Source organism: Dermacentor andersoni, chromosome 9 (assembly GCF_023375885.2).
Source record: "Dermacentor andersoni chromosome 9, qqDerAnde1_hic_scaffold, whole genome shotgun sequence".
Lineage (NCBI taxonomy): Eukaryota > Metazoa > Arthropoda > Arachnida > Ixodida > Ixodidae > Dermacentor > Dermacentor andersoni.
The window spans coordinates 43,341,307-43,355,966 of record NC_092822.1 but is presented as its reverse complement, the minus strand read 5'-3'; the positions used below and the strand labels follow the sequence as shown (position 1 = coordinate 43,355,966).

The window sequence follows — 14,660 nt, the reverse complement described above, 5'->3', positions numbered from 1 at the left end:
CTTATCCGCTTGTTCGCCGGCCTCTTGACGGGTGCGTCGATGTCTACATACTCGTACTTTTTCTCATACTCAGAAGTGGATACTTCTCGAAACCTGGTATGCAATCACCGTTTGTTGTTATGCCTTGCTTTTCCTATTTCAGTTGAAGAGTGCCTCAAACTGTGGAAGCGGCTGAGAGACCGCTACACACGTGAATTGAAGGCGATTGAGCAGACAAAAAGGAGCGGCAGCGGCTGTTTCTCGGCAAGCGTGAGATTTGGCTGAGTCGACGGCCTTTTAAAGAAATTGCGGCCGTTCGAGAAAGTGAGTTGTCATTTTCAGAGTTCTGCGAAAACATTCATTGCTGCTTAGTGTTTTGTCGACTTTGATGACTGTATTCCATAATCATACGTTTGTTCTTTTTCTTCAATACTGGTCCTTTTCTCCATGTTTACCAAAATTCCAAAACAACATTCTTAAGGTCAGTTACCCACTGACGAAGCAAGATCTCGATTGAAAAACACTGCCCCGCAGGGCTCGAACGAACATTTCCGCGGAATTCCTCCGGTAGCGTGTCAGCCGTCGCCTGCTACGGCAGGGCCAGCATGGACGGCGCCACCATCGAAGCCGCGCCGAGCGGAGGAGGAGGGAAATGCTTGGCGCTACTGTTAGAGATTCAGGAATATTAAATGGATGGAGGGATGTTATGAGCGTCCTCTTTGGAATGGAGCGGTGGGTTGCCCCACCAAGCTCTTGCTATTTGACTGCCTAATGTCTTACCTAGGTTAAAAAAGAAAGAGACAAAAATTAATATGAACTCCCACAACCAAATTTTCTGACCACCTATTGAAAACTGATTTTGTACGTCTCCGTTTTCTGTCGTTTGCCTACTTCCACCAATCTTCCAATCGCCTCTTACTAATCTCTATTGCGCACATATGTTTACTTTTCCCCAGCTGTCCCTGAACCCAAGGGCTTCAAGGAGGCCAGTGGTGTCTAAATCTACCGCTGGGCAGACGTCTTCACATTCTAATAAAACATGCTCCGTGGTTTCCCTAAATTTAACGCAGCAAAAAAAAAAAAAACATTTGAGATGTCAGTGCCACCTGTCGCTACAGTTCGGAGATAGCCGCAACGACGGCATAACACTTCTCAGATCCGAAGATCTCTCAGGCCAACAAAAACTAAAAAACGCGCGCTGCTTAGCCTACGCTATTCTTTACTAAAACTAGGTTTTAGTTTAGCGTACGTTATAGCATTGCGTGCGCAATAAAATAGCGGGTCGTCACTGCGCATGCGCAGAAAGCTAAACGACTGATAGTGTATAGCGTACCCAAATAGACAGTTTTAGTTTAGCGTACGCAACTATAGCGTACACTATACGCTATAATTAGACTGTTTTAGTTACAGGTACGTAGAGGCATTGCGTACGTAGAGCTTCTACGTGTGAGCAGTGTGCATGCGTAGAACGTAGCGGGCGCGCGCGCGCGTCTCACGGACGTACGTGAGATTAAATTCTTTGCGTGCGTTTCTTGCGCACGTAGACAGCTTCGCGCGGGAGTTCTGCAAGATCACAAACAAGCGATAGCGGGCCGCGCGCGCGCAGACGGCTCGCATCGAAACACGGCGACACGATTGAATTGGCTACCGCCGTGTTCACATTTCCCGATAGATGGAGCTAGGGGTCTCTCGGCGTGCGTCGCGTACGTGTAGCTAAAAGCGTTTCAGATGGCGTGCACGTAAGGTACGTAGGCTTTTCACGTTTGCGTACGTGAAGCAAACGTGAACCTCTACGTACGTGTAACCAGAACTGTCTAATATAGCGTACGCTAAGCAACGCACGTTTTCTACAATTTTAGTTGGCCGACGATAACTTCGGAAAAGTGGAAAGTTGGGCTAGTTGGTGAGGGATCATCATACCTTGCTGGTGAAGCAGCGCACTGACACGGACACAGTGAAGACAAAGAGGAAAAAGACGACACTCGCTGCATTGACACGGACACAGTGAAGACAAACAGGAAAAAGAAGACTCTCGCTGCTGCGAGTGTCGTCTTTTTCCTGTTTGTCTTCACTGTGTCCGTGTCAGTGCGCTGCTTCACCAGCAAGGTATGATGATATCCTCGGATCTCTGAGGCCATATGCCGTCGTTGCGGCTATTTCACGCCTGTAGCGATAGGTGGCACTGACATCTCGAACGTTTCTTTTGTTAGGCTTCGACTCGTTCGAAACGAGAAGCGATCTCCAAAGCACCACGAAGTTATCCGTAATACTCTGTCGTCGAAGCGGCCTGAGACTAAGCGAAAGCTGTGTACACAGTCATTTGCTACGAACGAAGCGCATTTTACAAAAGCAACGCCCAATTCAATTCGAAGCGGGCAGCCGGGACCGCCGCCATGTTTCCCGCTAACTCCGCAAACCACGCAGAAACGCTAACGCTAACTCGTTTGCGTTGCGTACGCCCGCTATACCTGCTATCTCGTTTAGCGTTCAGCGCATGCGCAGTGACGACCCGCTATTTTTTAGCGTACGCAGTGGTATAGAGTACGCTATACTAAATCTGTCTATAGTGTACGCTATCCCATTGCGTACGCTCTCGTCACTGCGCAAGCGAAGAACGCTAAAGGACGTACGCTCGCAAAGATAAGCGTCAGCGTCTTTGCATGGTTTGCGGAGTTTGCGTGAAACATGGCGGCGGTCCCGGCTGCCCGCCTCGAATTGAATTTGGCGTTGATGTTGTGAAATGCACTTCGTTCGTAGCAAATAATTGTGTAAACGGCTTTCGCTTTGTCTCAGGCCGCTTCAACGACAGAGTATTATGGATAACTTTATGGTGTTTTCGAGATCGCTTCTCGTTTCAAACGAGTCGAAGCCTAACGAAAGGAACGTTCGAGATGCCAGCGCCATCTACCACCACAGTTCGCAAATAGCCCCAACGACGGCATATGGCCTCTGAGGTCCGGAGATCACGCCCGCCAACTAAAGGTGTAAAAAACGTGCGCTGCTTAGCGTACGCTATAAGTTGCGTAGGCTAACTGTCTGTTAACATCTTCGCGTGGTTTGCGGAGTTTGCGTAAAACATGCCGGCGGTCCCGGCTGCCAGCTTCGAACGGAATTTGGCATTACTTTTGTAAAATGCACTTAGGTCGTAGCAAATGACTGTGTAAATGGCTGTCGCTTAATCTCTGGCCGTTTCGATGACAAAGTATTATGGATAATTTTGTGGTGTTCTCGAGATCGCTTCTCGTTTCGAACGAGTTGAAGCCTAACGAAAGAAATTTTCGAGATTTCAGCGCCACCTATCGCTACAGTCCGGAGATAGCCACAACGACGGCATATGGCCTTTGAGATCCGAAAATCTCGCAGGGCAACTAAAACTGTAAAAACGTGCGCTGTTTAGCATACGCTATAGTTGCGTAGGCTAAACTAAAGCTGTCTACTGTTTAATACCACGTGACTGTCTCCGCACTTTTCTCCTAGCGCGCGGAGGGGGTAGGCCTCTCCTCAGTTTTTTGCTTACTGAGTTTACGCAAAGCCGCCTCGCACAAATCTCAAGGGCCACGTTATGGTGATGTTAGTCTCACCGTCACGCGCTAGATGTCGGCAGTGTGCCGTATCGTGCGTGCAGTGTTCTCCGGTTTGCGCCCGCGAAGTCCTAGTCGGCATTACTCTTGGACGATATCGCCACTCATAGGTCGGTCGAACAGTGAGCGTGCAGATAGGCTGGTGGCCGAGCAGAAGCCGCTAGTTCGAGAAGACTGATTTTTCACAAGGACGCTTCTGCGGCTGTGCTATCCGAGGGCGACATCACCTGCTGTCACGTGGTTTCGAAAGAATTCGCGTTTTGGAGGTCTTGGCTCCTTGGCGCCATTCTTGATTGTTTCTCCACAGCTGCCATGCTTGGTGCCGGAGGGCGATCTCTGCACCGAGTGTGCGACTCTGTCAGCGGCGTCAACTGGCGCCCGACGCGGTTCGTCGACGAGCTAGTGGTGGCTCGCTACGCCTGCTGCGTCTGCCAGCTGATACCGACCACGACAGTCCTGCTGCCCTGTTGTCACGTCCTGTGCGAGGAGTGCCAGCGCGGCTGTGCTACCCAAGATGGCGGAAACGTCTGTCCGCTGGACGGAGAGCCATTCTGCGAGGACGAATGCCAGAAGTTGCGGGTTCCGGAGAGGAGGAAGCAAAAGTTGGAGGTCAGTACTCGCCGTGTGTCGCTTCCTGAACAGTGAGCCGAAGTCTGAGGCTATGCGTTTTCAGCGTCAGCGTTGCAGTGTATACCGCGATATTTTCGTGAACCTCTCCAATCGGACACGAGTTAAAACGTTCCCCATGAGACTATGCTTACGCTCCGTACAGAAAGTGGCACAGTATTTCTTTATTGTATTCTTTCCTCAGCGGTAGGTTTTATTGCAGCGCCTCGAATGTGTGTCGTTTCGTCGATGTCCTACCGGTGCTTCATTCTCTGCGTTCTCCGTACTTGAAAGAAGGCGTGCTCAAATCGCTCATGCCACCGAGCTCCCGTTGAACTCTCTGTGTTTCAAGCGGCCGCTGGCACGGAAGTAGTGTGAACTCTTTTACCGTACAGCGGAATTACGTCAAGATATTTATAGCAAGCATTACAATATCCACTTCACGAAAGCATCGCTGCACATATATTCCAACATGTTCGCTGTGTCTGCGTGATTTTCTTTAACCGTTTAAGTGCAGCAACACGAAATTCGATGCTGTGACAGATCCTCAGACACTCTTCAGACATCATGCATTCTCATGTAACACATGTTCATAATGCAACGAGTGTTTATTTACGTGCTCCAAGAACATGTACTTTGCCGATCGGCACCGCTCAATCGAATTCACACACTACAGAATGCGCACGACAGGCAGTTTCGGCAGGAAAACAGCCGCTTGCAGCTTTGGGGTAACATTGTGTAACTTCAATATCAAAAAGGGGCTGACAGATGGAATAGCACACTGTGGCATAAAGGCTATGAACAGGGATATGGTGCCTCAGAAAGGCTGGCCAACGTTTCGATAGGAGGACCTGTCTTCGTCTCGTCATCCTCGGCATGTTAGTTTTAAAAGGTTAGTGCCGTGACGTTACGTTTGGTTGTTCTCGGGGGCGGCTCGTTGTAAAGGGAAAGACTACAAAGAGAATGAGTGCTGTCGCCTGACGTCTGTGAACGTGGTTCCCAAGACCAGGGGACAAGAGCGGGAAGTATTGTGACGAAGGCAGGAAGAAAAGAAAAAAAAGAAAGAAAAGAAGAGAGAGAAAAAAAAGGGGGGGGAACCCAAGAGGAAAAGAAGTGAACAAGAAAAGTAAGAGGACATGGGAAGGTGCCGGGGAAGCGAAAGGTTAGGGAGCACAGGGGGGTCGTTGGCGGCATGTTTTTGTGGCTTTAAACCCGCCTGACCGGCTCGGTCAGGGGGTCAGTGCGTGAGTAACAAAAAAGACCCAAAAAGACATCATTTGAAAGAGTGAGTTTAGTAGCGTGGCGGCAATGCGTCGAGTAATGTTGAAGGAGGTAAGATGGCGACAAGGAGTCTGGGGTGCAATGCATGGGGTAGCTGGAAGGCAGCGGCATGGTCTTTCAAGGGATTAAGTTTCTGGTTGCTGGTGAGAATTGGGTAGTATTTACTGAGAACGTTGTTCAGGTTTGGGAGTGCGTTTGAGAATTTAGTAGTAAGAAGAGCCGTTGTTGTTTTTGTGATCCTCGGGCGCGGCTTGAGGACCTCGGCTCGATGAAGTTTGGTTGCAGCGTTGTAGGCTTTTTGAAGGTCGTTGTTTGGGTGGTTCCTGTTTGATAGAGTTTCTTTAAGGCGATCGAGTCTATTTATTTAGTCTTGGTTTTCAACGCAGAAGTGACGTAGACGTGTGGCTTGGCCTTTAAAGATGCCTTGTTTTCAATGTGTGGGATGGTGGATCGAATATTCTAGGTACTGTTGTTTGTCTAAAGGTTTCCTATACAGCGTTGTCTTTAGCGCCCCATTGTCAATTTATATTGTTGTGTCCAGAAAGTGTATGCGCTCTGTTGAAGATTCTGATGTGAATTTTATTGTTGGATGAAGAGAGCTTAGAAATACTACAGATTTGTATAGACTGTCTTGACCATGTCCCTCGCATATGAATACGTATTGTGAATAGTTATCAGTATCATTTTTAAAGGGACTGACCATAACTACCCATGTACTATGAGCGGGAAACCCCAGAGCGTTTGTAAAACGACCGAGCGCCATGGATACGCTTTTGTTTACCATGACCCGTTTCTCGTCCTTCCACTTTCTTTTCAAGGCTCACTGCTGGAACGAAGTCCACGGCTGCGACTTCGTGGGCCCCCTGGCGGCACTCCTGGGACACTTCGAGGCGGAGTGCTCCTTCCACGCGCTTCCGTGCGAACGGTGCGGCGAGACCGTGCGGAACTCGGAGCTCGCCGCCCACTACATTGGCGGCTGCAGCAACGCAGCGTCGTCGGTTACGCTGGCCCAGTCATCGCAGAAAAGCGGCGCCGTCGTCACTTCCGGTGACGTCGCCACAGTTGGGCGAGAAATCGACAAGTCTGCGGCGAATACTTGCGAGGACGCGATGCCGGCGCTTCAGAGTCAGGTGAACGAACTGACGGAGGCGGCCAGAATCCAAGGCGCTCAGCTGCAGGAGTTAAACGCCGCGCTGGCGGCTAGTCTTGACGCACTCACTGCCAACGTGACACTAGCCGCCCAGAAATTTTCGGAGACGATCGGCGAGGCCTCGCGGATGCAAAAGCGCATGCTCGCTTCGGAAGCAGGAGAAAGTTGTCTGACTCGAAAAGGTGGGGCAGGTTCTCCTGCCGAAAGTGTTCATTTGCCAGAGGTGACAGGCACCCTTCGAAACTTGGAACACTTCGCCGGCCAGTCGCTCCGATGTCTCGAAGGCTTAGTCCAAGTACAAATGAGAGACTACCAACCGATCGCTCAGTTGTTCCTTCTCCCTCGAAAAACAGACGAGCCAACGGAAGGGTGCGCCGGCTCTAGCTCGCCAAGCTGTACGAACGTTAATGAAACAGTCTATCATGTGATTTTAACAAGCCGAGGCGGAGATGAAGAGCTTGCCACCTCTGTGACTAGGTTGCATCGGCGAGACACGTGGTTTACTATGGGTATCGGCCGACGTGTAAGGCGGGATAGTTCAGTAATTTTTGTCAAATTCACTTGGAGCTGCAAGAAAAACATTCGTTGCCTTCCGAAAGCCGTTAGAGTAACAGAATTAAAGGGACATGGTTCCCGTGATTTTGAGGAAATCGATGATGCTAGTGGGGGACAGAAGTTCCGCGGGGAGAACTTTAGCTGGGATAGAAGCTGTGTACTCGAAATCGCTATACACAACTAACGCACGGCGCCGGACTCGGCCGACAATGAATCGATTCTGCTTTGACAGGCTTACCAGTTCCACATGAAAACATGCACGGCTTTACCTGTCGTCGCTGGGAGGGCGTTTGACTGCTATGTTTTCCTAGACAAGATGTAAAGGTGCGTTTAAAATTTTGTTTTATATTTCTCTCAATGCGGTGATAACTTTGACCGTGCGTTGGGAGACACGAGGGGAAGATGAGCGTTCTTTCGTGGAGTCGCCCCATTAATGCTGCTCGCGGTTACCGCGACGGCTGTCGCAGCTATAGGCCGTCGAGGACAAACTCGCTAGCTTCCTGCAAATCAGGGGATTCGAGCACTCACCGACTGTGACAGTCACGGGCATTTGATTAATTTTTGGAAGGTACGAAGACACGCTGAAAGTTATTTTGCTGCCCCTCTGCCTTTCTGGGCGTAGCGCTCACCTAATAAAAAATTACGGTTAACGCATATTGACCCGTGTACATCCTTTCTTTTTTCTCGATGACCGTTTTCAGGCCACCAGGAAAACAGGTCCACCCTTACTAATACTTCGCAGTTACTTACGAGATAGGTGTGAAATTGTTGGCTTTTCCGGCGCTTTCTCTCAATTCAGGAATGCTAATAAAGGTGTACTGCAGGGTTGCAACCTGGGTGTAATAGTGCCCCTAATCTGTATTAATGACTTACCCAATTGTCTTGGGTCTTACAAATGTATACCGTGTTTGAGTATACACAGCGCTAAGGAAGTGGAGAACGAACGGTTAAGGCACATTGAAACGGACACTTGTGTCTCTTTAATAGGCCTTAACCTTTCTTGTGCTTGTCCTTGAAAGAACATATACATTGGCACCATGATTTCACAAATTCGTTGCGCATAACACTAACAATGTGCTATCACCATAACCATGCATGCCTGCCTCACCACGAGAGCGACTACAGAACATAAGAACTTAGCGTAACATCTACAATATGAATAGATATCTTCTTCAACCTTACGAGTTGGTTCTTGCTTTGCGTCTCTATAACATATTTATTTTATTGGCAGGCAGGGGGAAACGTTCTGAATTTGTTTAGGGTCGATATTTATTCGCGTTAGCACAACTAGTATTGCAGTTTCGCAGAAAAGTGATGTGTGTTTCGAACAACTTAAAACACTACGTTCTGCCCGTTGTCAGGATCGCAGGAAAGGTGCCAACGTGTGAACGTTGACGCAGACATAATTTAGTAACTTATCTGGCCTTGTGCATACCGCGAAACCTGCTTCGTGTTCAAAACCTTTGTAATGGAAGGTGAGAATGCCGTTGTGACAAATAAGTCAGGCCCATAAAACGTGTCACGAAGAGGACAGAAAATGCTGCGCCTACGAGAGAACCAATTTCTTTACATATGACCTGAAGCCCTATTTTGCTTGTGGGTAAACTCGTGGCCTGGATGTTGCTCCTTACGTACCCTGCGTAAGCTCACGTGCTTCGTCTGAGTTGCAAGCCCGTCGGTCACAGCAGTAGCACGAAGACCACATAAGCGGACACGTGTAGGGTGTCACTCAATTTACATGAAAAGATTTCACTGAACACGTTGACTTGCGCCGTTACACACCTCAAGCACCGCGATCAACCAGCGTGAAATTCGCGCCACCTCGATTCAGAAAACTCAAGGAGGTGCAACACATTTGAGGAGAGCGTATAGTGGCAGAACCACTTTACGAGGGCGCTCTTCCACAACGGCATGAAAAAGAAACACCCGGTGAATTATAATACTAGAAGAACGGGTCAAATTGCCTTATCTATGGGCGTTACGTCTATATAAAACTAATTAAAATTTTGGATTTCGTCTTAGTAAAAAGTTACGGTTTAGTAAAACAGTTTAGTAAGAAGTCGTTTCGCTACAACTTAGCGTGCGCCTGTCCGTGTCTTTTATTCCGTTGTGCGTGTCCACTTTCTTGCGCCTATAACCATTTTCAAAAAAAGTTGCAGGCTTGCATGGCACACGAAGTGCAGTCGCTGCGTAAGCTGGAGGAGCAGAAGCTCCACAGGAGCTCCATTTGCGGCCCCACACACTACAAGGTATTCGCGTCGTTTCCACAAGAATGATCTGAACTGTCCTTCCGGCTTCGACGGCGAGCTGCGGGTTGTCCTGCTCTTTGCACAGCGGTCTGCTGAGCCCTGCGTTGCCTGGTTACGACTGCGCGCGCAGCTCTACAATTCGCTTCTTCAGCAGCGGTTCGTACCTTCCGAGGACGGGTCATAGGGTAATTACGTTGCTAGCAATCTTCGTTACGTTGCTTTAACTTACGTTGCTGGCAATTTCGATGCGTGTTGAAGTGAGGCGTCGTCACAGCTATACGGCCGCCAACCGAATCGCACACTTCGAGTTAAGAGCCGGCGAGTTGTGTGCAGGAAAAGTTATTCCGGTTAGCGTTACCGCGGCACGATTGAGAGCTCCGGGATTTTGGGCTTCAGCCTCTCGCACGTTCACTTGACTTTTGCAGTGTGCTGATGCATTAAGATGCGACTACGTCCCACGCATAAGCCGGGCCGAAGGAATGCGGCGTCTGCCGCGGCAGAGCAGACGACACGCCGCCTGCAGACGAAACGGTGGGCTGGTTCGCGAGGAAGCGAGTGCGCTGATGAAATGCGAATGATGATCCGTTGCTTCAGATAGGGAGGAGTGAACGCGAGGCTGATGAAAACCGGGAAAGCAAAGAAAAGAAACGAGAGGGAAAAAGAACTGCGTACGCAAGCGCATTCCAGAGAAATACGACGAGCGAACGATGGGCGTAGAACGGATGGCTGCGAGAACCACGAGGGACGTTCTCGTGGAAAGAAAGGAGCGCGCACGCACCAATTGAGGCGTCCGCGTGCAGACGGCTGGCGCTGAGCCGTGCTCCCGCAACGGTTGCAGAACACAGTGCCCCAGCCTTCCCTCTTTCCCTCAAGAACCTCTCTCCCGTAGACGGGGATTAGGAATGCCGGCCGAGGGAGGAAGGCGGTCGACTGGTGGAGCAGCGGAGTGCTTCTCAGGGTCACGTCGTTAGGCCCCGGGTGTGGCAGACGAGGAAAGTTGCGCTGCACGTGATGCAATGCGGAGTGAAACCCTTCCTCTCTCTCTCTCTCTCTCTCTCTAATTCTCGCCTCATTGTCTTAGTATACGTTTTCTGCCTACAGAGAAACGCAACGACGGCATCGAAGAAGGGAATTCAGTCTTTTCGGTTGAATACGGCGCCACGAGTCGTTGAGAGCTAGGTTTGAACGAAGGAATTTCCTGACGATTTTTAGACTCAGGGTCTACACTTTCACGTTGGGTCTTGCAAGGAGACGTCGATGTTGAGAAGAGAGGTAGTAAAAAAGTTTTTTTTTTTTGTTTCGTCTTGGAGCTGTCGACTATAAAACGAAAATTGTTCATGGTAGTGGCAGTGCAAATTTGCTACGGACCTCAGAACATCGAAAGAAGGAAAAGGAACGCGAGGCGAGGGGATGCACACAACTCGGACATTCCGACAGCGCTTCGGCAACACCGGTCGTATTCGCTGTTTGTGCGTGGTTATATGTAAATTATATTATAAGTATAGTAAGTTATATAAGTATATAAAGTACATAAGCATATAAGTAATAAATTATAAGTATATTAAATGAAATTAAGGCAGTTGCGTTACATATATGCAGGGTGTTTCCGCGAAATCTTTCATAAATTTTTAAATGTTGCCTGTGGCAGATAGCTCAATTCTAGTTTACGAGCCGGTCAACTCGAAGCGGCGGACACTACTTGCACAAAAAGTTGAAATGCAGCTTCGACTAATTAACAATAATTCACTAATTATCTTTTAGCTAATTATCGTATGACCCATATTGAAATTTACAAGTTCTAGACGTGTATTTCGCAAGGCGTATCCACTTGGAACGAATTGTCAGGACGACACCAGTTTCGAGATATAAATTCCCAAACTTTGCGGAGAAATGCACGGGCGTTCCAATTACTTGTGTGCTTCAGTGGATGAAACGGCGTTTCGTTAACAAATTAACTGGAACGCCAATGCATTTCTCCTCAAAGTTCGGGAATCTATATCTTGAAACTGGTGTCATGTTGAAAATTCCTTCCAAGTGGATTTGCCTTGCGAACTCCACGGCTAGAATTTGTAAATTGCAATATGGGCCATAATGTAATTAGTTAAAACCTTGATGAGTGAATTTTTATGTATTAGTCGATTTCCTGTCAGTTTTTGTGCAAGTATTGTCCGCCGCTTCGGGTAGACCAGCTCATGAACGAGAATTATCATATCTGCAACAGAGAACTTTTAAAGATTTTTTATAGTGTTCGCTGAAACACCCTGTATGTCTGCACATGTTTTACCGTGTGCAAGGCTGATTGCTGCCACAATGTTGTCAAACAATGGCTGATTATTTCTAGGCTTCGTGTCGGCTGAATCAAAGGAACAGTAGGTCTCCGTCCATTCACGTACCGCAGATTCCATTAATAGAGAATTTTAGTGCGTGCGGTATTCCGGCAAGCGCGGGCGGCTTGCCGGTTGAGCGGGTGTGTAAACGTGAGCCGCCAGATTGGTAGCGCCAACTGGTAGTGCAAAGGTCAACCAAACGAACACAGAGCCAATTTGTTTATTCTGCTTAGCTGCTGCGTGTTCACAATTACGCCGCTCCCGAAAATGTGCACTATCAGCGAAGCAGGATGTAGTGGGTTACTGCAATTTTAGCTCTGTGTTTGTCTGGTTGAGCTATACGGCCACCAGGCGGCTGCACCGCTCCGGCCGCTCACGTTTACGCCTCCGCACATCCGGCAATCCGCCGAAACCGCCCCCGTTTGCCGGAATAGCAGACACGCAAAATTTTTTTAATAAGAAAACCACAGTGCCCATAACTTGCGCTTGGTAAAACTCGCTCGAGCCCAGAGAAAAAAAAAAATCTTAGGTTTTACGTGCCAAAACTACGATCTGGTTATGAGGCACGCCGTAGTGGGGGAGTCCGGGTCGATTGTGACCAACTGCGGTTCTTTAGCGTGCGCCCATAGAAATGCCGACATCGCGGTTGGGATTCGAACCCGCAACCAACGTGCCTAGCAGAGGAACGCCACATCCGCTAAGCCACCACGCCGGGTCTCGAGTCCAGGAAAATTCCACAACTGAAAACACGTGAGTAGTTTTTTTTCTAGTTTATTTTCGGTGGTTTAACGAAGCCGACAGCATGGTTACCTCTCACAGTTCCAAGTGTGTGTACCATGCAGTTTCGGCGGATAGCAAGCGATTGTTTGTTTAGATATATTTTCTTCTCTAAGAAGCATGTACACGCGTGAACTTTTTTTATTTGTTTTTTGTGAGTGTGTGAGGATTCGAGTACCGCAGAACAATATGGCGTGGTAGAAGTAACCTAATGCTTTATCTTAGCGCACGCCAACTAGCTACAGGCACATTCGGAAGCAATATTCGAGAAAACAATACGTTTTGAGTGGTTTGATTGCTCCAGTTCGACGATCTTGAATCCGACATGTTAAGATATAACACCTGGCTTTTTTGCAAAAGCTTAGGCAGGTAAAGTAGGCGTATTCGGGTCGTGCGTATTTAGCTACTATGGCTATTAAAAAAAGAAAACTAATTCGTTTGTTTTTGACATTCTTCACGGAGGCACAGGTTTTCTCATCTGTATTTGAACAACTTGACCAGCTTCTTTAGTTGACGTTTGTGCAACGTCGATGACTGCGTATGCATGTCGAAAAAGAAGGCTTTATCGTTACGGGTGTGTTTCGAGTTCATGATTCCTCGAAGCTCGGTTTCAATGACTTACTTAAAACACCTTACGCCTGCAGGCACAAGCTAAGGTGACTCGAAGTGCAAGACTTGTTGCAATGCCCTCGAGACACCGAACTCGCAAGTCTCTCCCGACGCAGTGGTAGGCTGGGAGTGTAGTTCGCTTTGTAACAAACGTTAAAAACAAGCTTCTCATAAACGCTTTCGAAATCTGGTGCGGGAAAACACCGCGTACGAAAACACCGCGTACGAAAACACCAAGTACGAAAAAACAATCGGGCCACTGTGACGCAAGCCATCGGTCTGCTTCTAAACATACGGACGCTCTGTTCATGCACGGGAGCGCTGTGTAATCACCGGCTGTCCCACTGCAACGACTCGTGATGATGATCTTCACTGCGTTGCCTGATGCACGACAGAGATACACAACGTTACTGTTGGGTTGTAGCCAGTAGACTGGTTAGGGCGTGCCAAGGCAAAGAACGATGTGACGTTTCATTAAGTTTAAGGCTCACGCAGATAAGCATGCGCGCGGGCTAACACAGCAACGCCTTCGTGCGTGGACTGGTGGAATGCTGCGGGAATAATCAGGGTTTGAAATATTTACTTCGTGCGGTCAGCATTCCGATGCAGAAACGAGCCATCGAGAAGCGAGCCGTCCTCACCCGGTCGTCTTTCGTCGACAACACTTAACTATTGCATTTGGTAACTACGGCTTAACTATCCTCAAGTCTGCGTGCAACGAAATGAAACATGCAAGCGAAAGTTTCATCACTGATTCTAGCAATCTTTATCAATTGAAACATGAGTTACGTGACGGATGTGGCGACGAGATTGAATAGTTCGCACCTAATTCTTGCCTGCATAATCTCGTTACGATGTATTTCATAAGCGATATTTATATTTAGCATCCGTTATCTACTACGCTGTCGATTGTTTGTTTAATCAACTTATTGATCATAAAATAGCAGAGGACCATAATGAAATGCAAGCTTGCGTGCCGAGATACTGCTAGAGCGATTTTCGTCGTCATTATTGTTGAATCAGCTATCAGTGTTGAAAGTCGCGCGATCAAACGCATAAAGGTTGGGGTTAGGTGAGCGGGTCTTTTAGGTGAGCGGGTCCGCGTGGCTGAGAGTATACGCTGCCCATGAGCCCTGTCCTGGAGGTAATCTGCGGCGGGGGCAAAGTTAGGGCGAGCCTAGGTGGCCGGTGGCTTCATACGCGCTGTTTTCATGCGTGCCTGATGATGGAGCTCGCGTAATGTGAAGTTTGGAAAGACGCGTTGAAGTGAAAGGCAGCGCAAAGCGTCCACTCCCCGCTGCCAGCCGTCTACATCACACCAGCGTTGTGAGAGCGAGTGGTCGCAGTATTCAAGTGAGATGTGTTAGTGTTGTTATGTGCATGCATGACACCACCCTTATTAATTTCATTTGTAACAGGATGTTTGCTGCAATATAGACTACCTGTACAAGTAGGAAACTTACTTCGTGTCGTTGTTTCATACCTCGCTATGGCTATTGTTGCTCGCCTTTCCCGTGAAACCGCTACCTTTTCTTTTAACTATCGG

At 48.5% G+C, this 14,660-nt stretch overlaps 1 protein-coding gene across 1 annotated transcript; it reads left to right on the top strand.

The window, feature by feature from the left end:
- The first annotated feature begins 213 nt into the window (after positions 1 to 213).
- Positions 214 to 7,812, top strand: LOC129383867 (uncharacterized). Its single transcript, XM_055068828.1, has 3 exons — positions 214 to 303; positions 3,868 to 4,169; positions 6,266 to 7,812. Exons 2-3 carry the CDS (start codon positions 3,873 to 3,875, stop codon positions 7,334 to 7,336), a joined length of 1,368 nt encoding a protein of 455 aa, XP_054924803.1. The 5' UTR covers positions 214 to 303; positions 3,868 to 3,872; the 3' UTR covers positions 7,337 to 7,812.
- Positions 7,813 to 14,660: the final 6,848 nt, after the last annotated feature.

Bases quoted from the DNA above. Each gene is read 5' to 3' on its own strand.
- LOC129383867 (XM_055068828.1), top strand. From the start codon at position 3,873: ATGCTTGGTGCCGGAGGGCGATCTCTGCACCGAGTGTGCGACTCTGTC. The intron at 4,170-6,265 runs GTCAGTACTCGC...TTTCTTTTCAAG, and splicing joins GGAGGAAGCAAAAGTTGGAG to GCTCACTGCTGGAACGAAGT.